This window comes from Vombatus ursinus, unplaced genomic scaffold (genome assembly GCF_900497805.2).
Source record: "Vombatus ursinus unplaced genomic scaffold, bare-nosed wombat genome assembly UNPS02014818.1, whole genome shotgun sequence".
Classification (NCBI taxonomy): domain Eukaryota; kingdom Metazoa; phylum Chordata; class Mammalia; order Diprotodontia; family Vombatidae; genus Vombatus; species Vombatus ursinus.
In genome coordinates this window covers 9,802,696-9,830,358 of record NW_020954596.1, presented here as the reverse complement: position 1 = coordinate 9,830,358, position 27,663 = coordinate 9,802,696, and the positions used below count along the sequence as shown (strand labels likewise).

General features: G+C 35.3%; 1 protein-coding gene and 1 pseudogene across 2 annotated transcripts in view; one reads left to right on the top strand and one right to left on the bottom strand.

The window, feature by feature from the left end:
* GRK4 (G protein-coupled receptor kinase 4) overlaps positions 1-27,663 on the bottom strand; it is a 134,051-nt gene that overhangs the window by 47,089 nt on the left and 59,299 nt on the right. For both annotated transcript variants that reach the window (XM_027836183.1, XM_027836184.1), the window contains exons 5-8: positions 26,795-26,895; positions 22,829-22,921; positions 20,084-20,147; positions 6,055-6,195 (exon numbers count right to left, since the gene is read on the bottom strand). In XM_027836183.1, coding sequence (XP_027691984.1) covers positions 6,055-6,195; positions 20,084-20,147; positions 22,829-22,921; positions 26,795-26,895 — 399 coding nt within the window. The remainder of the gene's footprint in view (positions 1-6,054; positions 6,196-20,083; positions 20,148-22,828; positions 22,922-26,794; positions 26,896-27,663) is intronic.
* On the top strand, positions 14,259-14,889 carry LOC114023519 (annotated as a pseudogene).

Genomic DNA, 27,663 nt, shown 5'->3' with positions numbered 1-27,663 from the left:
TTTGCCATTTCCTTCTCTAGCTCATTTTACAGATGAAGAAACTGAGGCAGATAGGGTTAGGTGACTTGCCCAGGGACACACAGCTAGTAAGTATCTGAGGCCAGATTCAAACTCAGGAAGATGAGTCTTAGCTTAGTCTTGAAAGAAGCTAAATTCCTCCAATTGGTTCTAATTCTTACTTACAACATCACTAATGTGAAAATATGTTTAATAGAAATATATATGTATAGCCTATTTTGTGCGCTGTCTTGGGCAGGTTGGTGGAGAAGGAGGGGGAGGAAAATTTTAAACTCAAAAGCATATGAAAGTGATTGTTGAAAAATCAAAATAAATTAATTTAAAAAAAAAAAGAAGCTAAGAAAACTACCAGTGGGCTGAGCATTCCAGACTTGGGGCCAATAAGAGCGAAGGAATGGAGGTGGGAGATAGGGTATGGGAGAAACAGCAGTTAGGCTAGCATGGTAGATGGTAGAGTGCACTGAGGGGAGTAAAGTGTAAGAAGACTGGAAAAGTAGGAGGTTCTACAATGTTCTAAAACCTAATACAAGCAATACATTATCAGCATGTGGAAGATTGATCACCAAGAGGGAATTGTTCAAATACCTATTTTACGGACTGAATGATGTTAATAATCAGCTGTCAAACAAAGTTACATAGGTTGTTGCATCTTTCAAGGAATCTACGATTTTAACATCTGCATGCAAGGGGAGCTTTTACAGCAGCATTTTGTTTTGAATCAAATACTTTTCATAGCCAACAAACAATAAGCATAGTGGGAGCTAGTATACTCCACACCTTCTAGGCAATAGTGTGACGATAAACCTGTAGTTTGCTATAGAATACCATTTACAAAGAACTTTTCCTCTCAGATCTTTATTAAGTATGCACTTAATATACATGAAGCTTATTCTTGTAGATTTACAGAGATGAGAAACTAGGGATATGAGTCAGTAGTTAAAAACATTTTCATTGTTATTTTTCCTAATAATAATGTCCATAATTTTTTCTAAACATGTGCTACCCTCTCTCTTTCAGATATGTCATATTTATATTCCTGTTTGACATTTAAATCCCTTTAAAACCAGGCATTGACCTACCTTTCCAACCTTAATATACATACTCCCCTACAAGCACTCCTTGGTTCAGCCAAACCAGTCTTCTTACAGTTCCCATAAGACTCCCATCTTGGGACAGCTAGGTGGTGCAGTGGATAGAGCACCAGCCCTGGAGTCAGGAGGACCTGAGTTCAAATCTGGCCTCAGACACATAATACTCACTAGCTGTGTGTGACTCTGGGCAAGTCACTTAACCCCAACTGCTTCACCAAAAAACAAAACAAAAAAATAAACCAAAGACTCCCATCTCTGTGAGTTTGTTCAGGCTGTCCCCAATGCTTGGAATATGATCCCTTCTCACCTAGGTCTCTTAGAATCCTTAATTTCCTTCAAAGCTCAGTTCATATATCAACTATATGAGGCCTTTCCTAATTCCCTCAGCTGCTGGCACTTCTCCCCAACCAATTTACCTTGTACTTTTTATGTACTTCCATGTCTCCTCCAATAAAAATATAAGTTTCTTGAGGGCAGCCCCTGTTTCATTTTTTATCTTTGTATTCTAAGACCTAGTATAGTAACCAGCGTATACAAGGTACCTAATAAATCCTTGATGATTGTTATGTTGAGAACTGATTTCTCAACACCCTCAAAATCGTTTTGCTTCCAGGACGGATCTCCACTGAGTAGACATGGTCTGGTCTACTGTACCACCTAGTCTTGTTTTCTTTAGAACCATTTCTATTTCCTTGCAATGTATAACCAGGACTATGATGATGGGGACAAGTTTCTCACAAGGCAGATCTTTTATGTTTTCCTCCCATTTGTTGGTTTTTTCCCTACTTCCATCTTATAGAACATAAGATTCTTTAGGAGAGAAACTATTTTATTTTGTTAATGTATCTTCAACATTTATCACAATGCCTTGCACAGTGTAGGCATTTAATAAATACTTAATAAATTGAGTCCTTAAAGACTTTAGGGATGGTCTGGCTTAAGCATTTTAATTGAGATTCCTATAAACTTGCTTTTCCTGACACTGCTTTTAACAATTTTATGAAGTGATATTGCTCATAGTTTTCCTGTCTTCCATAGCACAATTTAATAAACATAATCTAAACCATCGCTGCTGTTGCTACCAAATTTCTTTGTTTGTCAAGTAGATCCAATATTTTGTAGCTGAGGTGTTTCTAGGCTTGTTTGGCCTCCTTATTATAGCCAATGACTTACTACAACTCAACATCCTAAAGAAATGGTGATACTCTCCACAAGTGTTCTTCTGTCATTTCTTATTTTTTGTGGTCAATATATATTTTTAAAATTTAGGCTGGGATTGTTTTTAATTGCACATAAGCTTGTTTCCATTTTTATTCTTTCTTATAATTTGGTAATGATTTTGATTTTGGTTTTAAACAACCTGATGGTCTGACTGCATACAGACAAATGATTCTGAAATTCTTCCTATACTGGTAACAGGTCTGTTTCTGGCAAGGTAAAGTCTATACTTCATTTTACTTAGATTAGTTGGTGCTCACCATGCCCAGCACTTCCACACTCCTCTTGAAGAAAGTATTAACACTATATAGGCATGATATTTTTGTGTAATCTAAAGCATATATTGCCTTAAGTCTCTTTATTAATCTGGAATCAAACTACCCACCATTGCATTCAAATCATTGAAAATTAAATTACATGTCAACTTATGTGGAGAGTCTTACAAAATTCTCCACAGATTTTCTCTACTTCCTTGTACATGAAAACAACTGTTGGGAATGTAATCTACAATATTTTCATGGTGGCTTTTTTGTAAATATTTATTAAGATCCCTGCAACATGAAACGACTACGTGTCCCATGAAATGATGTCTTTTGCTGCCTTTAGATACGTAGGAAAACCAACTTCAACTCCAAGGAGAGCCTGTAAGGTAGCCTTTCCTTTAGTTACAACTTACTTTTGTCTTCTGGTTTTATATATGGTGAGAAATCAATATTGACACAGGTTCCTCTAGAAGTATACTGATTCAATAAATCTCACATTTTGAGAATACCAATACCTACTAGTCAGTCAACAATATTCACTCATGTGCCTATCGTGTGCCAGGCACTGTGCTAAGAGCTGGGGATAAAAGAAAGGCAGAAGATGGTCCCCGTCCTCTAGGAGCTCACTTCTAATGGAGGAGACAACATGCAAATCGAGACATATAAACAAGCTATATACAGGATAAACTGGGGATAATCCAAAGAGAAGAGGCACTGGGATGAAGGAAATACTTAATCCTTTGACTCTCAGTCCATCTTTCTGGGTCACCCTGCCACCAAAACTGAAGAGAACCTTTATAAGACTGATGGACATTTTATACTTTTATTTTTTGAGTTACCCTAATTTTGAAAGACAGGAGGAAAAAGTATACTAGTTTCTTATCAAAGGGAACTGGTTTTGTTGCAGAAACAAGAAGGGAAAGATAGGGAAGAATTACAAGTAGTGATAGCCCTCATTTACTTTAATTTACAAACACTTTAAGGTTTGCAAAGCACTTTCTCTATATTATCTCATTTGAGCCTCAAAACAGCTGTAATTATCCCCGTTTAATAAGTGGGGTCTTGTCCAGGGTCACACAGACACTAGATGTCTGAGGCAGGATTTGAACTCAGGTGGTTTTGACTGCAAGTATAGCACTCTACCTGTGGTGGCCTATAGACTTTTATAAGAATCCTTCCAATGTATAATGTGGATGCTAGTAATCGGTAGGAAAAATCTTATCGAGCTTTGCCAGAAAGAACCAGCCAACAGTATTTTTATTCCTAAACTCCTAAACTGGGTGACTAGGATTTCCAGCATAATTTACAAATAAGCTCTACAAGTTTTGCTGCGTTGAATACTGAATGATAAATACCACCATTGTTATTCATACTGACAAGCATGATGAATTCAGCAGAAAGGAGAAATTTCTAGGCTGAACGGTAGTGGCAAATACAAAGCAAATTAAGTCATCCGGTTTTAAGTAGAGAAAATAAATTTAATCAAACAAAATTACTTGATTGTTGTAAAAAAAAAATTCAACTTAAATTACACTCTTATTTAACAAGTTATATTTTCCATCAACCAATTTCTATTAAAGTAATGACTGTAGAAAAAGCAAATTAAGATATATGAATGTTCAGAAAAATTTCTAAGAGAATATCTTATCACTAATAGCATAGTTATACAGCATTATAAGCTTGATAAGGCATTTTACATACAGTTAATCATCTCTACTACTCTATGTGGTAATGTAATTCAGGTATAATATGAGTGCCCTCATTTTACAAAGGCTCAGAGAGGTTAAGCAAATTTTTGGCCAAGGTCACAGGGCCAGGTTTTGACCTAGGTCTTCTGACTTCAAGTATAGTATTTACAACACCATGTTGACTCCAACAACTTAATTAAAAATAAGATAACTGCATGAGATTGGAATGTTAAATCTTAAATGACATTTTAGGTCATTTATATTTAGGTAATATCTGAAAGAAAGAAAATCATACATATCTTGTGTTTCTGGATTCTCTCCAACCAACACTCCTCAACAAAATCTATGTTAAAATGAAAATAAGGTATATGGTTTTATTTTTAGGAAGTATTTTTAAGGTTCTGGAATCCATGTCATCTATCTTTTACAGTGCCAAACCATTTCTTAATGGCAGGATTAGGCACAGTATTGGAAATATCTCAATGTGATATATATATATATTTTTTTGGGGGGGGGGGCTAGGCAATGGGGTTAAGTGACTTGCCCAGGGTCATATAGCTAGTAAGTGTTATGTGTCTGAGGCTGGATTTAAACTCAGGACCTCCTGAATCCAGGGCAGGTGCTCTATCCACTGCACCATCTAGCTGCCCCACAATGTGATATTTTTAACCACATATACAAATTCACAAATTACAAAAGCAACATCAATATAGTAATAGGGCATCGAGTAAAAAAACCTAGAGTAAATGCTGTCCCTAAAAACCAAAATAATGATATTAAAAAAAGAAAACAAAACATTCAACCCTATTATTGTAATGAAAAAGAACTATGATGACTATCTAACTTTACCCATATAAACATGTAGTAGATTCTAAATAAAAATTTCTAAATAGAATCTTTCACCTTGGAAAAAAATGTGTAATTATTAAAGAATGATATTCCTAGTTAGCATTAAAAATGACACATAAAGACCAAAAGGTCAGTGGGTTTATCTGTGCAATTTTTTTTGTTAAAAGGAAATCTAAAGATGTTTGAGCAAGTATAAAATGGATGAACTGTTTATACAAATAAAAAATGAAATATAAAAGTATATCACTGTTATTGACATGTTGATAATACAAGCTGCTAAAAATGAACGTGAGCTCACAAAAATACCGTGATTTTCAAAGACAGAGCTACGACTGAAGAAACTGAACTAGTCAGTTCAGAAGTAGGTTTCTGATGGAAATAATGTAGAGTCAGATATGTCAAAAATGCCGCATGCAGCCTGCAAGTGAGGCCCAAACCAGATAAAAATATATCTGGGAGATAATTAACAAAGTAAATAAAAATACAATAAAATATGGGGCAAGTAGGTAGCACAGCAGATAGAGTGCCAGGCCTAGAGCCTGGAAGACTCATTTTCCTTAGTTCAAATCTGGCCTCAGCCACTTACTACCTGTGTCACCCTGAGCAAGTCACTTAACCCTATCTGCTTTAATTTCTTCATCTATAAAACGAGCTGGAGAAGGAAATGGCAAACTGCTCCAGTATCGTTGGCAAGAAAACCCCAAATGGGGTCACGAAGAGTCAGACACAACTGAAACAAATAAACAACAACAATAAAAAACATAGATAACATTACATTTTAAAGCAAGGTAATTTGCGGCGTCTGGGGTTCTTTATATATGGCTTAGTGGTTCCTGTTTTCCATTGGAATTTGACATCACTGCTGTAGATAAAGCAAAACAATTAACATTATTTATACTTTATAAGATCGAAAAAAGAGATACTTACTACAAACCTACTATGTACTTTTTCTAAAATTCTCTTTTCATTTAATGCCATAGATTCTCCTTTCCTCTTCTTAATTCTCTTTTTTTCCAACTTTTTACAAGCATACATTTTTCCTGTTGCCCGTACTTGGCAGGCACATACCTAAAGGGAAAAAAAAGAACTTCATATACTTCTGATGTTTTCTAGTCTAAAATGACCTTTTATTCTGTTAATTTTATTTTTAAAATTTTATTTAAAAATTTCTTCTCTCTTCTAAATCCATCTATAGCAACGAAGAACTGAAAAATCCATTCAAGATCATTAGAAACCTGCAAGCAGGCTAGAAAGACATATTAAAATTTTAAAATGGCATATTTTTTGAACTCATTATACTTTCCAAGACGCTAAGCTGGTGACTAGGTCTGAAGTCAAAAGACTAGCATTTGAGCCCCATCTCTGATACTTCTTAGAGTACACCTGTAGGTAAATGACAACCTCCTTAAACCACAATTTTCTCACTAATAAAATGGGGATGAAGTTTGAATTCTCTCCCTCAAAGGGTAACTGAAGAAATATGCTATATAAATGTGAATTATTATTTTAAATTTAAGTTACATTAACTGAAAAAGCAAAAATGTCAAGATACAAAAGTCAATATATTTTTACTTTAGTAATTTTCTACTGCCTCTAGGATTAAACACAAATGACTCATCAAAAGTCTTTCAGTCTGGCTAGCTAATCTCCTGTTCTGGACATTTCACAGTACACTTCCTTCCCTCCAGACTGCCCATCATACACTCTGTGCTTCAATCAAATTGGTCTCTTTCTTCACACTCCACCTCCATCCATATTGTCTTGGCACAGGCTGGCTTGAATACCAGGAATTCACCACCATCATACATAGCTCTGGTGCACTGAACAGAAAGAGCCTTTCCTGACCCCCTAGTTATTTGTGCTTTCATCAAATTCTGTTTCTTTCTGTGCAAACGTACCTGATTCCCTCTAACTCACAGAATATAACCCTTTAGACCAAAGGTTGTTTTTTCTTGCCTTTATCCCTAGAGCCCTGCAGCGTAGTAGCTGCTAAATAAATGTTTATTGAATTTAATATTAAGGCAAAGAAAGAACTTCAATAATATTGAAAGAATTATTTGGAAATCTATTTTTCAGGAACTGATTCCATTTAAGTCTTATGACCTTTTAAAACCAGATAATTTAGATCTGTCTTTTGGAAGGTAACAAGAATAAGGTAGAATCTATGAGGACAATAACATACTAGAAGGTTTCCAAGTTTGAAAATAGATTGTTAGGCATTATATATGGACAATCAATGCATATATTATAGCCTACATTCAGAAATCTGACCAGTTACAAGAAAAGTACCCATCTTTTGATGCTCAAATATAGACACTGATTTGGGGCCATTTAAATGCAAATATAACATCATTCTGTTAGTCAATAACATTAAGTGCTTACAATATGCTAGGCACTGTGCTAAGTGTGAAGGACACAGATAAGAAAAAAAGAAAGTTCCTGCCCTCCAGGAGCTTACAATCCAAAGGGCAAAGATAACACACATAGAAAGCTAAAAGGGGGCACAAGGGAAAAGGGAAGGCACCCAGTGAAGGGGCATGGTTGTAGATAGCCAAATTAGTCCAAAATGAGAGCAGCTGAGTGGGACATGAATCGATGTCTAACTTGTCCTTATTCCTTAAATGGAGTTTATGACTCTATTCTCCAATCAGAGGGGTAGAAGGGGCAGATGAGGTTTAAGTAGCAAGGTTGATTGGATCTTGCATGATTATAAGACTTCCTAGTGACAAGTTTTTTAAAGGGCATGGTGGAGAAGTCAAATTAGTCAAAGATCTTTGAGAAGTAATCAATGAACTTATTTAATGGTATGTATGAGGTCTTGATAACTTCAGAGATAAGCTTGAAAGAAAAAAAAAAGGAAATTAATTCTCATTTGGGCAGGGGCTTATTTGTTCCATTTAGCTCTAGTCAAATTTAACACCACTTTTATTAGCTCTCTTTCTAATGTGAAGGGTACTTGGGTTTTCAATGTCCTAAATATTTCTTTGCACTGGATGGGTTCCACATAATTTTTACAGGAATTCCTTGTTTCAAATAGATAAATTTCCATAACCATACTGATAACACAGTAAAAAAAGCTACAAGTAGAAAAATCACACCAAGTTGGAAGAGACTTCAGAAGTCACTTTTAATCTAATCTAATCCCCATCTAATCATAATAGTTTATTATTTATTTCAAGTAAAAACTGAATGTGTTCAATTTAATCTGCAATTTAAGTCTTGACCCTGGTGACTTTAAAATGTTTCTCCTTTCCTCATGACAATTACAACTTGCTAAAATATTCATGTCAACCTTCAATAAATTTAGTTTGGGAGAGGCAGGAAAAAGGAGTGTTGTTCCTAGAACATTTTTATTGGGATTCATAAAACCTACATTAAGTCCTAGAATCAGAGTTGTAACGAATCCCATAGAGATAATTTATTTAACACCTACCTCATTTTATAAATAAGGAAACTGAAATCCAGGGAGGGAAATAGGGGAAGAACGTGATTTCCTAAGCAAGAAACAATAATTAATACTGACTGGCATCCCTATTGCAGAGAATGGTTGTGTAAGAGAAAGTATATACACACACACACACACACACACACACACACACACACACACACACACATATATGTAAGGGGAAACCAGATTAGAGGCATGGTGGTGGGGGATAACATCTAATGTCTGCCCTGAAAAGATCTTTGCTCCATCTCTTTCTCTTTCGCCTTCAAACAGGCCCAACAGCAGCCCCCTGGCATCAGTGATGGATTTGTGATGATACTGATGGTTGATCTAAGGGGAGAGTACCCACACCTATATATAGTTGCTCCCAACCTTGTGTTTCTGGCTGGTCAGATGGGAATCTTCTTGAGGGCAGGGGTCTTCTTCTTCTGGGAACTCCAGCCACTATAGTTTCTCTGGCACAAGACTACTGAGAGTCAAAGAAATCCACCAGTTTCAAAAGTGTGCCAACCTCCTCAAGTCAAAATTCCCCTTCAAAGCTCTCTTTCTAGGGAGAACAAGTGTGTCACAGGTCTACCAGAGAACTAAACCATCTGTGGCAAGGCTAAGGATGGAGAGAATAGTTATGACCCATACATCAGACAATCCCTAGCTCCTCCTCCATAGCTATTCAAAGAAGGGAACCAACCTCTTCATGCTAGAAAATCCCCTTCACTCCTCATTCCTGGCCTCCCTTTCTCATCCTGAAACATATCTCAAGTATATCAAAGGAGGAGACTAGCAGAGTCAAAGGCAAGGATTCTACTCCACTTATGAGAGAAATGTGCTTCAGGGATACCAAAGAACTAGATTGCTAATGGCAAGATCAGGATTTGAACAAATTGCTAAACAAAGGAGAAACATTTATATTTGAAAAAACCTACCTCCCTCCTCCATCAAGGCTAAAAAGGAAGCATTCCAAACTCTTCATCTAGAAAAGTGCCCTACACAGCCCTCCCTTCCTGGAAAAAAAAAATATACCTCAAGGATGCCAGAACAAGAGACTAATGGAAGCACAGTCAAGTCCTTTTTGAAAAGCTCTGTCTTCCCTAGGGAGAAACATGTTTCAGGTATAATAGACAAGTAGATGATCAAAGGTACACATTAATACAAATTGTATGTAATCTGTCCATTAGAATATAGCTTCCTTGGGAGTAGGGGCTGTTTTCATTTTTATCTTTATTTCCTTATGACCTAAGCTCAGTGTCTGGCACATTCTTATCAAATTGAATTAAGAGTCTTTTACTCATGAATTAGAAAATGTGAGGTGAGGTTTCTGGCCAAGATGGATGCCTAAACAGGAGGCCCACAAACAGAAAAATCAGAAAATTTCACCAAACCAAATAATGATCAAGAAATCCAAATGAATCATAAAACCAGCCAGAAGGCCATGGGCAATAAGAAAACGGCTAGTCAGCAAAGTTATTGCCAGCCTAGGCAAACAGACCCAGCCTCCCCATACTACTGGTGGACCAGAGATATATGTAACCTGCAACACTCTGTGTGTCTAGAGACAGAAAGTGCAGAAGGCTCCTCTTGGAAAATCCCACAGTAGTCAGAAAGCCCTGAAAATCCAATACTCTGAACCTCAAAGATCCAGGGGGTCCTAACCACAGAAAGTGGAGGGAAGCCAAGCATTCAGGGGACCCCAGATGAAAGCAATCAGGGCCAACGACCCCACCCAAAAGTGGTAGAGTCTGGCTCTGAAAGAAACTGGGAGTTGTAATTCAGGAACAAAAGCTGGAGAGATGAGTAAATTAAAGAAAACATCAACCAGTATAAAAAATTATATTCTGTAACAATTACAAGCAAAGCCTCAAAGAAAACAATAGATTTTCCACAAGGAGTACAAGAATGCATAGAAGAAATGAAGCAAGAAATAAATGAAATAAAAGCTTGGGAGCAAAGAACCAAAAGGAGAATAAATAGCTTAGAAGGGAAAGAGCCAAACCTTACTTAACAAATGGAATCTTGGAAAATCTAAATAGAATAGAAATGAATTGACTCCATGAGAGAGTAAGAAATATTAAAACAAAATTTAAAATAAAAGAAAATGTAAGATATTTCACATAAAAAAAAGAAATGACCTGAAAAAAAGTCAGGGAGAGATAATTTAAGACTTCATGGATTCCCTGAAAACTACAATTAAAAAAACAAACAGAAAGCCTAGACATTATATTTTAAAAAATCACAAATGAAAACACCCAGACTTATTAGAATCAGAAAACAAAGACAGAAAGAATCCACTGATCACTTCCTGAAAGAAATCCCAAAAGGAAAAGTCTCAGGAATGTGTTATCCAAAATTCAGAGCTCCCCCATCAAAGGAAATATGCTATGAGATTCCAAAAAGTTGTCTACAGGCAGGATCACACAGGACTACTTTAGATAAGAGAAAATCTTGGGAGAAAATATTCCAAAAAGCAAATGATACATAGGCTCAACAAAGAATAACTTACCCTGCAAAGATTAGTATTAGCTGAAAGGGAAAAAAATAGATCTTTAAGGGATGAAGGATGTTCAATTATTTCTGATGAAAAGACCAGAGAAAATTTAGAAACTCTAAAATGCAAAAACAAGAGTCCAAAGAAATTTTAAAACATAAATTTGAGTAACTAGAAGGAGTTGTAGGATGATACAGTATAAACATGCTAACGAGGAAGAGAAATCAGTGTCCCTTCAGAACCTTAACGTCTTCAAAGAATATTGAGGGAGTTAAATAAGAAACATAGAGGTACTAGACTATAGATTGGTTCTGCTGGGAGGTTTGAAAAGGGGAAAAAGAAGAGAGGGTAAAGGGAGGAATACACTGGTGTAGAAAAGAGGAGGAAGGGTGTGTGTGGGGGGGATGAGCTTGCTATTTCTCATAACTGGGTATATGAGAAGACTACAAACATGGCAAAGAGATCAGTAAAGTGGGCAGAACTCCACTCATTTGTGATAGACAAAAAAGGAGGAGGGTTGAACACATTTTGTAGAAATACACTAAACCCAACAAGGAAACAAGTTTGGATGTGGGGGAGGTTTTAAAATGAAGGATAAAGCTGGGGAGGAAGCCCACAAACAAAACAGACTCCTTGAATCTGAAGGGGAAATTTAAAAAAGAAAAGGAGAAAAGCAAAGAACTAGAGTCTAAGGGGGTACCGTAGCTTGCTTCTTAGGACAACTGGCTGAACAAACCATGACGCATGAATGAAATAGAATGAAATACTGAACCATGAGAAATGACAAAAGAGTTCACAGAATCCTGAATTGTATGAACTGACATTGAATAAGGACAACAATATTGTAAAGAAAAATAACTTTGATTCTTTGAAAACTCTGATGAAAGCAATAGCCAATTCTATTTCTACTAAATTTATGATGAAGCATTTTACCTATCCCTGAAAAGACTATGTTTAAAGACTATGTTTATTTGTTATAAGGATTTCCCTCCCCCAATTCTTTCTCAAGGATAACTGGGGAGAGGGTGCTAGAGATAAGGATGGAATTAGTAATTGTAATGACAAAAAAAGAGGGGGTCATAAAAAATTTTTTGAATGCACTAAAGAGAAAAGAAGGACATTCAGAAAGAAACACAAATAAGCAGGACAGTTTGGGAAAAAGCAAGCAGTATGAAAGAGAAATTCATATTTTCATATGGAATCCTCTTAATGTTCTGCTTTGTATATGGAAATGATCTTCTGTTGTTTAAGTTCAAAATGAAAAGTTTTAATAAAAAAAGAGCTAACTTTGGAAATACCACAGGAATAACAGGAAAATACTGCAAAGAAGACTACAGAAAAATAAAGAGTCCTAGATGCTATACTTTATGCTGATCAGGCTGCTTCTACTTCTGTACTTAATGAGATGGTGTATACATTTAAGTATATGACTTCATGAGGTTTATCCATTTGAAAGTTATCAAAGATAAGTTTCTTGAAGACCAAAGAAATCAAGTTTAAGGAGATCTGCTGATGTACAGGCACGGAACCACACAAATTAGCTTTGTACAGGTCCACATATTTTTAAGAGAGTAAGTCAAGACCACAAGTAATAAAGAAAGCAAGAATTTTAATAAAAATGGAATACACAAGCCACCATACTGACTGAACAGTTTTTCAGGTTACAAGGCCTCATTTCACTAAGATAACAGTATCATCATTATACTACAGAAAGCAATAATGACAATTCAGGTAACTGGTAAAAACTTCTATAGAGAATCTTTTTTTTTTTTTTTTTTTTGCTTAGGCAGTTGGGGTTAAGTGACTTGCTCATGGTCACACTGTTAGTAAAGTGTCGAGTGTTTGGTCTGAGGCAGGATTTGAACTCAAGTCCTCCTGACTTCAGGGCTGGTGCTCTATCCAGGCACCACCTAGCTGCCCCTATAGAGAATCTTATTTCATATGCACTGTCCACATATATAAAACTCTTGTGAAATATTCCCCATGAATCAATCCCACTAGCTTATATATCTCTTTTTCCTCCCAGAATTTGCTTTAATTTTTCTTAAAATGAGGTGAGGTCAGAATTTACATAGACTATCACATCATTCTTGAAAAGGAATATATAGGAAAAATTATTACTGTTATCTTACTTTTTTTTTTTTTAATATGAGGGGACTAACCCATAACGGCCCAGCCTCGGGATCACACACAGGAGACTGTGCCTGCCACCAAGCCCTAGTGAGGTTTGGGGGAGCCTGCTTCTGGAACTCCACGATAGCATGTAATGAATGAAATGGCCCTTTTTTTGGGTTAGAGTACATGTAGGTGTTACGTGACTGCTTCCTGTCACAGAAGATTTCTTGTTTATAGTCCAATCCTTTATATATAACTGTATCTTTCTATTCTTCTTTAGTACCACCACCATGAGTGGTACAAAGGGGCTGCTAGATTTCTGGAAAGATATCCTTAAAACAGCATTTTTTTGGGATAGTTTCTGGGGTCTTCCAATACAGATCTTCCTAGATCTTTCTGTGAATGGTCAAGAACTGGTGATCTGGACTCTGTGTACTGGATCTTGAACATATCTCACATATTCAGTAAGAACACATCTGTGCTCCTGTTACTCTTTCCTGGTTCTCCACCTACTTGTCAGACCACTCTCCGTTTTCCTTTGCTATCTCATTATCCATATCACACTTCCTATTTCCACAAAGTTCTGTCCTAGGCCCTCTTCTCTTCTCCATTTATATTCTATCAATAATTTTATCAGTTCCCATGGGGTTAGTTATCATCTCTATGTAGATAACGCAATCTCAACCAATCTTTCCATTCTTCTGGTAATGAGGAGTCATGCTAGTCAAATACCTCAGGAAACTGTGCAGAGATTAAAAAGTCAGAGCTCCAAGAATATTCACTGACACCTGTTATCTTGTTCCTGTTGTAAACCTCGGTCAACTTTCAAGCACAGTCAAAGTGCATGGATATTCAGTCCTGCTTTATTTGCAGTATTGTGCTAAAATTTTGAGATGGCTGGAATCTGTATCAATAAATGTTGACCTTACATAGTGACTCCATGTTTAAAGAATACAACTGTTTTTCTCTCCTCCCCTCCCTTTCCCCTTTCCCCATCCTCATCTTTCCTTCCATCCTTTCCCTTTTTTCCCTTCCCTGGCCTAGACGATGCCGTGGTGGAGACGGCCGAGGAGGCCACGGAACCTGCCAAGGCAGACATCACAGGGCTGTGCCAGGATATGTTCTCCAAAATGGCCACATACCTAACAGGCAAGCTGACAGCCACCAATGAAGACTATAAAGTTCTGGAAAATATGAACAAACTAACTAGCTTAAAGTATCCAGAAATGAAAGATATTGCAGTAAACATAAGTAGAAACTTAAAGGACTTAAAACCAGAAATCTGCAGCACTTCAGCCTTATCTGGATCAGATCACTTTAACTGAGGAACAAGTAGCAGCTCTGGAGCAGGCAGCCTACATGTTGGATGTGTATTCAAAGAAAGTAAAAGCAAAGTACAAGAAGTCAGAAAGGCGATGAAAGAATGCTTTAGCACAAAGACTTTAACTACAAGAATGGTTCATAAGAGCTGAAATATGTGGGATAGAACTTATCACTATGCTTCGATTCCTACAAAGAAGTGGTGCTGCTGATCCAAGGAGAATCCCAGCCCCCACCTCTGCTTAGATGTGTAACTCTGGCCACCCCTTGGTGTTGCCTAAACCTGTCGCCCCTGGAACCTCATCTTACCTTGTGCTTCATTGTGTGCCCTGGACCAAGGCTCAGAAATCAGGATCAACCCTGCCTGGAGCAGACACAGAGGAGAGGCCCTCCTCTCCATGTCTTCTCCCTTCTTCCCTCTCCCCTAGGGTTCCACCTTGGACTTTGTTATGAATGTGCCCCCCACCCCCTTCATAACCTGTTCTTCAACTTAATAAATGCCAACTTATGACCCTCAAAAAAAAAGAATAAACTATAATGTTCCATTTCTTAGCACATCAAAACACATTCCTGACAAATTCAGCAAAGAATCATGAAATTATAATGCCAGACAGGATCTTAAGCTGCTCATTTTATAAATGAGGAAACTGAGGCCTGGAGGAGTAAAGTTTCTCAGTCAAGGGCATGTGATGGAGCCACTATTATTATCTGAGGTTCTCATGGAATGAGTGTTTTTTACTTGGATTACTGAGAGTATATCTGTGGAGTCCTCTGGGGCATATGAGAAAAAAGACGGAAGACTAGATATTTCCTCCGATTCCCTTGACCTCTCAAACCTCTCCAAGACAGAAACTATGTACCAAATATAAAGCAATTTCAGCTGTCCGCATGGTTTGTGACACAAAGAATCCAAAAGGAGGTTAAATAAAAATAACATAAAAATTCATGAACTGACCATCACTGACCCTGAACTCATTCAGCCCCTGTCCCCTGCTTCCCACAGTACAGACAGCCAAGGTTGCACTAGAAGAACCAAGGATCCAACAAAGGCTTACCAAACAAATAAAAAAATAAAAAACAAAAGTATAAAAAACTCAACCAAACAAAAAACAAAACAAAACAACCCAAACTATAGTCTCCCTTCCTCTTTCTAGTGCCATGGCAAAACCAGAAGAAATTAAAATAATAATCAGAACACATTATGCACAGTTATAAGTTAACAAAAGAAATATGGGAATATCTTCAAAAATACAAACTATTAGAAGACCAGATAGAGATCTGATATAGTCCAGTCTCAGAAAAGTTAATAGATCTGGCCATAAAGGAACTTAGGCAGCAAAGTGGTACAGGGGATAGAGTGGCAGGGCCTGGAGTCTGAAAGACTCATCTTCCTGAGTTCAAATCTGGCCTCAAACATTTACTTAGCTGTGTGACCCAGGGCAAGTCACTTAATCCTGTTTGCCAAAGTTTCCTTACCTGTAAAATGAGCTAAAGAAGGAAATGGCAAACCATTCCAGTATCTTTGTCAAGAAAACCCCAAATGGGGTCATGAAGTTAGACACAACTGAAATGACTGAACAAGAACAACATAAAAGAACTACCAAAGTAAAAAACTCCCTGTCCTGATGGATTAAAACTTTTAAAGAATAATTAGCACCAATAATTTATGAATTATTCTCAAAAATTGAAAAAGAAAGCATACTACCAGAATCCTGTTATGACACAGATATATTCCTAATACCTAAAACAGGGAAAGATAAACTCAGAAAGAAAACTATAGGCCAATATCATTAACACTGGCCTTAAAATTTTAAACAAAATCCTCTCAGATTACAATGATTTATCCAAGAAATCATTCATTACGACCAAGTGGGATTTATAACTGGGATGCAAGGATAAATCAACATTGGTAAAACAATCAACATAATTAACCATATAAACATCCAAAACCACGTGATCATCTCAACAGATGCTGAAAAAGTCTCTGACAAACTACAACACTCTTTTATGCTGCTAAAAAAAAAACCAACCCAACAAAAAAACCCTACAAAGCATAGGCATAGAAGGACTTTTTTTTAATAGCATAAAAAAGCATCTATTTAAATCCAAAAGCAAGCATCATATGTAATGAAGATAAACTAGAACTTTTTCCAATAAACAGGGGAGTGAAGTAAGGATGTTCACTCTCTCCACTATTATTTGATTTAGCTCTGGAAATGTAGGCAATAGCAGTAAGATAAGAGAAAGGAATTGAAAGAATAAAGATAAGTAAAGAAGAGATAAAATTGTCCTTGTTTGCTTATGATATGATGTTTTACTTGGAAAATCCTAGGGAATCAGCAAAGGTACTAATTGAGAAAATAGTGTCAACAAAGTTGCAGGTTACAAAATAAATTCTGAAAAATCAATAGCACTTCTATGCAACAATAACAAAACACAAGAAGTAATAATATCTAGTGATAGCTATTATTAATTATATGTATTATTAATATCAACATCTAAATTTTTTTATAGCATTTACTATGTGGCAGGCACTCTGTAGGTGCTTTTATGATTGTCTCATTTGATCTTCACAATAATCCTTAAAGGTAGGTGCTATTATTATCATCCTCATTTTGATGAGGAAACCGAGGCAAACAGAGGTTAAGAGACTGGCTCAGTTCACAAAGCTAGTAATTGTCTGAGGCTAATTTGAACTCAACACTTCCTGACTCGAGGTCCTGTGTTCTATCTACTACCTAGCTGCCCCAACAGAAAGGAAAATCACGTTCCAAATAATTATAAAATGCATAAAATATCTGGGGATTGACCTACAAAAGCATACAAAATACTTGTACATATTCAATTAAAAAAGTGTTCCTTAAAAAAATAAGGGACAATTTAAATAGTTTAGTGGAATAGTGGGTAGGCCATGCTGATATAATAAAAATTACAATACTACCGAAACTATTGTACACTTTTAATGCATATCAATCAAATTACCAAGGAGACACTTTACAGAGCTTGACAAAATAATAACAAAATTCATTAGAAAAGCAACAGAAAAAAATCAAGGGAAATAATGAAAAGAATGAAAAGAGTGAAAAGAAGTAGGGAAAGAAGAATAGGACTTCCAGATCTCAAACTTGTGTTATAAAGCAGAAGTCATCAAAACCATCTGGTATTGATTAAAAAATATAAAGATCAATGGAACATACTAGACCAGGTAGAATCAGAAACAACAGAACTCAATAACTCAGTATTTGATAAAGTAGAAACATATATTACCTAGGGAAAAACTCCTTATTTGATAAAACAACAATACCAGGGAACTGCTAAGAAAACTGGAAAGCAGTCTGGCAGAAATTTGGCTTAGACCAACACCTTACACCATATTCTACAACACATTCAAAATAGATATGTGACCTTAGTATTTAACATCATACTTTAAAAAAAAAATCAGAACAGATCATATACCTCTCACAGCTATAGGCAGGAGATGTATTCTTAACTAAACAGGAGATAGAGGCAATTACAAAAGATAAAATCAATAAATTAGACTATATGAAACTGAAAACCTTCTGCACAGTCAATATTAATGCATCTAAGACAAGATGGGAAGTAGTCACATGTGAAAAAAATCTTTGTACCAAATTTCTCTGATAAGGGTTTGGTATCAAGATATATCAACTATATATATGTGCATGTGCATGACATATTTCTTTCTCTGCGTGTGTGTGTGCGTGTGTGTGTGCGTGCGTATGTGTAAAACTAATAGCTTTTCCCCAATAGATAAGTGGTCAAAGTATATGAATAAATAATTCTCAAAAGACGAACTGCTAAATATTCACAACTACATGTTGTGAATCACTAATAAATCACTAATAAAAAGAGAAATGCAAATAAAAACAACATTGAGGATTTACCTCATGGCCTGCAAATTGGCAAAAATGATAAAAATGGCAATAGTCAATGTTAGAAGGGTTATGGAAAGACAGGCACACTAATGCACTGTTGGTAGAGTGGTAAAATGGCACAACCATTTTAGAAAATAATTTGGAATTATGCAAATCCATATCTTTTGAACCAGAGACTACATTACAGATTTAAATCCCAAGGAAGCTATCAATAAAAAAGTAATCTCCCTATATTCCAAAGTACTTACAGCCGTACTTTTTGTGATAACTAAGAATTAGAACTAAAGTAGCTGCCCATCAACTGGGGAATGGCTAAACAAACTGTGGTATATGAATGTAATGGAATATTGCTGGCTATAAGAAATGATGCATGTGATGAAAACCAATGCACAGAAAGATCTATCTGAACTGATGCAGACAAAAGTAAGCAGAGTCAAGAAAATAATATACATAGTTATACAACAATGTAAATGGAAAGAATTACAATACCACAAAAAATCAAAAGTAAATATAACAAAATTATAAAGAACAAGCAGGATTCTATTGAAGAGCGATGAAGGGACACTCTCAATCTACTCCTTTGTGGAGATAGGTCCACAGGTATCACATACCATAATTGTTTTTAGGTATTATTTGTATTATGATTTGTCATCCAGCACAGTGTAATGAACATAACCCTGGTCTTGGAGTCAGAGGACCTGAGGTTCAAGTCTCTGCCCTGATACTTAACATGCATCAAATTCTGGGCCTCAGTTTTCTCAAATGTAAAATGATAACTGACCTACCAATGTTACAAAGTTGTTGTGAGGAAAGCACTTTCCAAATCATAACATACATTGCTGTCAAGGTATATATTTCTAAATAGATTATAATTATTTGTTGTACATATGTTATTCTCCCTTGCTAGACTGTAATTTACTAGACTGTAAATTCTATGAGGGATGGGACCTTAAATTTTTTATTTCACCTAGCCACCTACTATATTGGTGTTCTACAGATAGTAGGCATTTAACAATCAACAAATAAATGTACTTTAGATATGCTCATGAATATTTTGTATAACAACTGGGAGATTACAGTGGCATTTCTTTCTCAATCAACTATGCTTAACAACCACAGTGACTACTATCTAAAAGATTTTAATATTTGTACTTGATAAAAAGACTATAATTCACAGATTTGGGGTAGGTCTTAAAAAGATTTTGCTATATTCACAATCTTTATAGTAATTACTAATTGGGGTGACAAATATGTATGTTCAAACTAATCTAGAATCACAATTGTAAGCAAAGCTGAATGACCTACTGTATTTATGTGAAATTTTTATTATACAACTATATTTTCTGGAAATGGAACAATCTTGAATCATGATGGATTAAGTAGAGAATGAACAGGAGTGGGGGAGAGAATAACCTTTTTGAGACATTTGAGAAATCACTCAGATATAAGGGGATGAGTCCTTTGCAAGATGAAACCTATTTTTATATACTTATCAAATGCTTTTTTATTAATATCCAATGGTGATTTTCACAGATGTTTTGGGATGCTCATCAAAAAATTAGCAGCAGAGAATATTTATTAGTTAAATCAATATTGGCATAATACTTTAATTATAACTGATGCTTTGCAGTTCAATCTTCATTTTGTTCCAATCTCTCAAGAACTGCTGCTGATGATAGCTCCCCCATTACTCACCTCTCCAAATCCTCCTTTTCCTAGAACTCTGTAATGTCTAAATGTATTTTTTGTTACAGGTTGCCTAGTCAGAAAAAACAAAAACAAAAACAGAACACAGGTTAGATGTCTCACACTACAAATCTGCTTTAAAGTAAACAAACCAAATTCTTGCATGATTCTAGTTGATTAAAGGATCAGTATCTTTCCTTTGGCTAAGTGATCATGTGGAAGAGGACACGCAACTGGTCAGATGAATGCGAATGAGCACAATGGGTGCTCATGGTCAGGATCTAGAGAGCCCTCTAGAGGAATAATCTACAAGAAATAAAGATTGTTCCTAGTGGGATGGATCCTAATAAGCAATGACCCTTCCAAGCTTTCCAAGAGATTTTCAATAAGACACAGAGTTACCCATCAGCCCTTACTTATTCTGGATACTAATGGCAACAAATGACACAGGGGAAAAGGGTCCTCACCTGCAGCAAGATGACCTTTCTACTCCCTGATTCTCCCCCATTCAGAAGAGATGCTGTAAGAAAGGTCTGCCATCTTTTCAGGGGAGGATCACACTTCTTACTAGTCAACTTCATCAAAGAAGGGTTTGAGTCTCTCCTTTGCACTCCTGGGCAAGGAATGATTTTGCTTTTTTTCTTGGTACACCGAGCTTCTGGCTTTATAACTGGCATATAGTTAAGTGCATCATAAAAGTCTGCTGATGGACTGGTATTACTATATTGAAGAAGTCTTTAAAATCTGATGGACGACCATTTCACAAGCAATTATCCTTTTGATTGGGAGTTATCTCAAATTCAAAAAGTCCAATATAGCACTCATTATCTTTCCCCCAGATACTCCCCTTTTCTCAGCTCTCTAACTCTGCTGAGAGCATTGCTGCCCTTCCAAGGCACCCAGGCTTCTAGCTTTGGTATATCACCCTTGACTCCTGGGGAGCATTCACAGAACAAACTATCCTCAAACCTTGCTTCCCCCTTGGCCACAGCTCTTTTCTGTCTTCCTTCTGACCATTCACATGCTGACCCCTGGTATAAGTTTGTGCCACCTCACATGTCTGGACTATTTTCATCACCTTCTGGCCAAGCTTAGATAGGCTCTACATCTTCCCCACTGTAGGCTATCTTCTATACAACAGCCCAAGTGATCCTTCCCAAAGCATAGTTCTGACCTCATAACCTCCCTACCTAACAAACACCTCTGGGTCCCATCACCTCCAGGATAAAAAAAAAACCAAGATCCTCTGGCTTTGCAAGGCCTTCACTTCTAGGTCCCATCCTGCCTTTCTTGTCTTCTCTGACTTGGCTCCCCTCCACTTACTCTACAACTCCAGGCCTTTACACTGGCTGTTCTCCGTGACTGGAATGTTCTCTTTCTGCCTCCAGGACTTGTCATACACTCAGCCCAAATCTTCCCTTCTGCAAAAGGCCTTTCCTGACCCTCTCCACCTAATTGTATATAGTTGTTTGCAGTTTTCTCCCCCATTAGAATGTGAGATCCTTGAGAGTAAGGGCTGTGTTTTTGCTTTTTTTTAATATCCCTAGTGCTTAGGACTGTGCCTGGAACATAGTATGCACATCACAAATGCATGGTGACTGAGAGGCCATTTAAAAAGTGGGGGGATTTGAACTCAAGCTGTGTTATATAAATGTAATGGAATATTATTGTGTAATTAATAAGAAATGATGAGCACTCAGATTCCAGAAAACCCTAGAAAGACTTATATGAACTGATGCACAGTGAAATGAACAGAATCAGGAGAATACTGTACATAGCAACAGCAATTATAAATGACTTAGCTCTTCTCAGCAACACAATGATCCACAACAATTACAAAGGACTCATGATGGATAACGTTATCCACATCCAGAGAAAGAACTGATGGATTCTGAATGCAGATTGAAGTATACTATTTTCACTTTTAAAATATTTTTCGTGGTTCTTTCCTTTTGGTCTGTTTCTTCTTCCACAATTATGACTAATATGGAAATATGTTTTACATGATTGCACATATGTAACCTATATCAAATTGCTTACCATTTTAGGAAGAGGGGAGAGGAGGGAAAAAAATTTGGAACTAAAATTTTTGTAAAAGTGAATGTTAAAAATTGTCTTTACATATAATTGGAAGAAATACTAGTTAAAAAAAGAAGAGAAAAAATAGCAAATCTAAACAGTACATAAAAAGTATGACTTCACATTCAATGTTTCATATCCATAGACCCTGACCACTGCAAAGGAGTGGAGGTCATATCTTCTTAAATTCCTTATTTGGGGCCAAGATCATTTTGTTTTTATACAGGATGTATGTGGTAGCTTTATTATAATTTTCATTAAATTTTATTAAACAAAAAAAAGAATAGGGAAGAAGATAAATGAAGAGGATAAAAAGCATTCAAAAGAATATTCCTGTCATTTTAGTCTTGTTTTCTAAGCAAAAAAGTAATTTAAATGAATGATTTTCCAAAGGTCTTATAAATTCTAATCGTTAAATGTCTTACCTAGAAGGCTAACATGCATAAAAAAAATACAATAAAATAAATACATATAGAGCTGAACCAAGAGAAATTTTATTACTTATTTCAATGATTTCAGCAACAAAGTCTTTTTACTAAACTTCAGGGATAAACAATGTAAATAATAATGAGTTTCTGTGATAGAATTCTATACAATGAAATTTACATAAAACATTAAAGGTTGCTGTTTTCATCATGAACATGAGAAAAAAAAATATACACAAACACACCATACCTTTCCAACCATTTCCACTGTAAAAATCGAGAGAAAAACATGCTTTCTTGGTACTCCTCAAATGGTCTTCCACTTAAATAATCATGGACAACCCTAGAAAAATATTTTACACAATTACATTTTTCTAAATTATAATATGACTTTATATTGATGGACCAACTGAGTGAAATGAGTTATCTACCATAAAAGAACTGATTACATGGAATTTTGCATAATTTGGGGAACAAATTTCATATGTAATGAGTTAAATTCAGACGTTTGAAATCCTGACTCCCTAGTACTTGCACCGCCACTGGCGCTATTACACTGCTACAGCAATACTCTATTGGGGGTTGAGAACATATTTTTAATTAAAAAAACAACAGGAAAATGGCTATGGTATATGGAATTTCACATGCAGAAAATGTTCCATGTATCCAGGTAAGTGTCTGAGAACATGTTAATAATAACAATTGTAAAGTGCCCATTAAAAATTTATTTCCTTAGATAGTTGAGGATGATAATGGATAACAGTACTATTATCTGCATTGTGGATTTTACAATTATATTTGTAGAGTCTGTTCCTTTTTACACATTAGACTACTAGTCAATATACTTTGGTTCATGTTTCTTCTGTTGTTGTTTTTAGATATTCAGCTCTGTCACATAGTTGTTTTTAAAAATGAATCATAAATAATAAGAAATATTACAATGAAATTATTTTATATTTGCATTTAAATCAATGAAATTCAATTTATAATTTCAAATTATAAAATTCGATTTATAAAATAAACTTTTCAATCACTCATTAATTCTCTATCAAGATTCTTTGACAAATCATTCTTTTTTTCTTATATGATCATAGCAAGTTCTCCCTTCTTCTGGTTTTACTTCTTTTGCATTACTTTATAATGGTATTCATTTTTTATATTCCTCATACTTGTCGTTCTTAATCGCATTACAGTATTCTCTTTAATTTTATTTATTTATTTAATCATTGCCTCGCTGTTTAATGCTGAGGCTACAATACAGATCAAGAAAATATAAAAAAGAAAAATGAACCCTAGTTACAATATTAACAGGAACTATCATATATTTTGGAATTAACTAGGAATGCACACAACCTGTATAAATACCATCATAAAAGCACAATGACTGAAGAGTGAAATAATATTCAAGGATATATCAGATTGACAGAGGAAAAATGATAATAGTCCCAATATTAACATATGTAATACCAATCAAAATACCAAGGGTGCTTCTTCATAGAACGCAATAAAAAGCTACAATGAAATTTATGTGGAAAAACAAGCAGGTAAAACAATAAAGAGGGATGCTGAGAGGAAAAAGAGCTAAAGGATGTACTCCTATATTCTATGACTTTAAAACAAATTACAAAGCTATTATTTTCAAATCTATTTGGTATAGGGCAAAAAATAAAATTAATTTTTAAAAATGGATCATAGAATCACAGATTTGTAGATGCAAAGAACCTTAAAAGTAATTAACTATAGCACCTTCATTTTACAGATGAGGAGCTGATGCCCAAAGAAGGGAAGTGATGGGATTTAAAAGCAAGCCCCTCTTTGGGGACAAATCTAGGGCTCTTCTGTGCTTTGGAATAGAAACAACAAAAAGCACACAAAAACTGGAGGACATAAAAACTAGTTAAAGAATTAGTTATTTAACAAATGTACCTAGGAAAATGTGGATTTGTCTATCAATATAAGACAGAATTAAACCCACATCTCCCACAATATACCTCAGTGAACTACAATCTGATGAAAGGCTTAAATGTTAAAAAAAAAAAAAAATTCCCCCAAATGAAAACCCACACATTATAAAAAAAGGTGGAAGAAAATAATACAAAGTATTTAACTGTGATAGGGAGATGACTTTATTTTTAATAAATAGGAATTATAAAGGAAGAAACAGTTGTTCTTGATTATATTAAAAGAACCTATGTAACAAAAACAATATAAAGAAAAGGAAAAAAAATTTGGTAAATGTAACAAAAATCCAAAATATTAAAAAAAAAGATCACAACGGTCAAATTCAGTTCAACTCAACAAACAATGGAAAAAAGGCTCCAACTCACTAATAATCACGTGCCAATTGAAACAATATGGAAGCAACACCTTCTACTTGAAACTCAGTGTTGGTAGGGTTATGTATAAACAGGTACTCTCCTATACTCCCCCAACCCTGTTTTTGTATAAATAATTTTCCTGGTTCTACTCATTTCACTCTACACTGGTTCACATAAATCTCTCCAGGCTTTTTTCAGTCCATTCTTTCCATCATTTCTTATGGAATAATAATATTTCATTAAATTCCTACGCTATAATTTGCTAAGACATTTTCAAATTGATGGGCACCCACTTTTGTTTCTAGTTCTTATTTTTTTCCCAGTTCTTAACTATAATAAAATAGGCCACTATAAATATATTTGTACATATTAGTTTTCTCCCTCTCTCTGTGGGACTAGTCATGACATTGCTGGGTCAAAGAGTATAAACAATTTAGTGGCTTTGAGGCACAGTTGTTAATTTTTTCTTCATTCTTTATATTAGTTTTAATCATCTTTCTTACATACACCTGATCTTGCAGGGCGTAATTTGTTTCCACAGACCTGTGTTTTGTACTACATCTCTTCAGCTTCAACATTCTCCTATTTTAAGATGTAAGATTTATCTCTGTTTAAGTCCCTATACCTATCCCACTTAATCCTTAAATAATCTAGGCTGATGGGAAAAAATGACTTAAATACTTCTAACCATAAAGGGCAATAGCAGTTGCTATAGTATCACAATGCCTGGTCTACTGAAGAACTGATATTTCAAACTTATTTCCCCACCCCACAAACACGATTGTCCAAAATCCTAGATACATAAAATGATCTACGATCTGACTGCCAAAGGAAATCACTCTGTGGACACAGGTCACAACTCTTCTACATCTTCTCATCCTCTCATTCATATATGTGCCTTATTATAAAGCACCCACTGAAGACCGATACAATGAAGACCTCTAATTTCAGTTAGAGGTTAGCAAAAAAAAAAAAAAAGGTGCAATTTATTTTGTCATCCAAATTCATAGATCTCCTGAAATCTATTCGTAAACTCCACTGGGGTAGATCCCAGGTTATGAATATCGTGACGAGGGGCACTTTTAGTGACCATTACTTATAGGTTCTAGTAATGGCTCATCACCAAATAGCTGTATGATTCTGCTCAAATTATGCCTCTAATATCCATCAGTGACATGAGGCTAATGTCATCCTTCCGATAACCACAGAAAGCTACTATGAAGATACTTAAGTATAGATGAGAAAGCATTTTACATTTTTAATGTAAAAAGATTACAGAAATATAACATGATAATGAACCAGAAGCATTAAAGGACTGTAAAACCTAGGAAAACTTGAACTGAGGCTAATATAAAACCTCACCTGGAGATGGGATCAGTGAGAGACCAGGCTACTGAAATTTGCATATTCCATAATGGTCTCCTAAGACAAATCAACAAATCCCTTAGTGAATTGAGCTTTGGTTACCTTAGAAGTCGGTCATCGTTTTTGCCATACATGCAAAGAGATTAATTCATTCAAGGTTCCAGAAGAAGGATGTTTACAGGGAATGTTTAATTAATAGCTTATTTTCAAGTCTAAGAATGAAATGCTAGGAGAAAGAGCAGGCAGAATCTTGAGGCAGCAGATAAATCACAGGGAATTTTAGTTCAATTTCTGATTCTTCAGTTCACTATTAATTTGCTCTTATTTTTGAACCTATTTGCTTTCATTTAAGAGTAAGCTGATTAGGAATTTTATCTTAATTTTGAAAACACTTTGATAATATTTGTAGAGTTGGTTTTTTTTTTTGTTTTTTTAATTGACAGCAAGAAAAAGTTACCTTAACATCTGGTCATGGCAATATAATATTTTACAGTTTTTGTTAATAATTACAGTGCTGTGCATTCATCACTTACCTAGTGCAGTCTTTAAAAAGCTCTTTGCAAGGGCTCTGCTCCAGCCTCTCTTTACATTCTTTCACTATATTCTGAGGTATTTCTGGTAAATGGGCAGCAGACTTCACATAATACAAACCAAATACACAAGCACAATTAATAATCTTAAAATAAATCCTTCATTAGCAAAGCTTTTCAAGGAAGGAAGAGAAAAAGATTAATCAAATTAATTGATTATAGAGACTTTAGTTTAATTTTGGCAAAATTTGAATTTGTACATAACTGAAACTAGAAACAAAGGGTTCCAATTAAATATCTTCTGATTTCTTAATATTATGAAATTAAGCTGACAAACAGTTGAGTTTTTATACCTTGAGGCAGAATTTTTAAACTGCAAAGTCAAAAACAGGTTAAAAAAACAGCATAACTAATGAGAAGAAAAAATTCATAACACTCAATAAATGTGAACAGTGAACACTCAATAAATGTGAAACAGTTCAATATATGTTAACTATTATTGTGTTAAGGGGATTGACTGTTTACATAATTCTAAAAATTATTCACTAATGTGTATGTACATATATGTGTGTATATATTTATATAACTTTTAGAATTTCTCTTGATATATTTCACTAGTTCTATTCATCAGTGCTATTCTCTCAAAAGCTGTATGTTTTTTGAAAGTACAAGTTGTACGCTACTTAAGTCTGACCAAAAAAAACTCACCTGCAAAAGATAACCTAATGTTAACATTGAAAAAAAAACCTTACAGAAATTTATTCATGGAGAAAATGACAACAAGAATTAAAAACTTCCACAAATATATATTTGCTTCAGAACCAAAAAGGAGAGATATTGCTAGCTCCCAGATAAAAAAGAAGAGCTGTCAA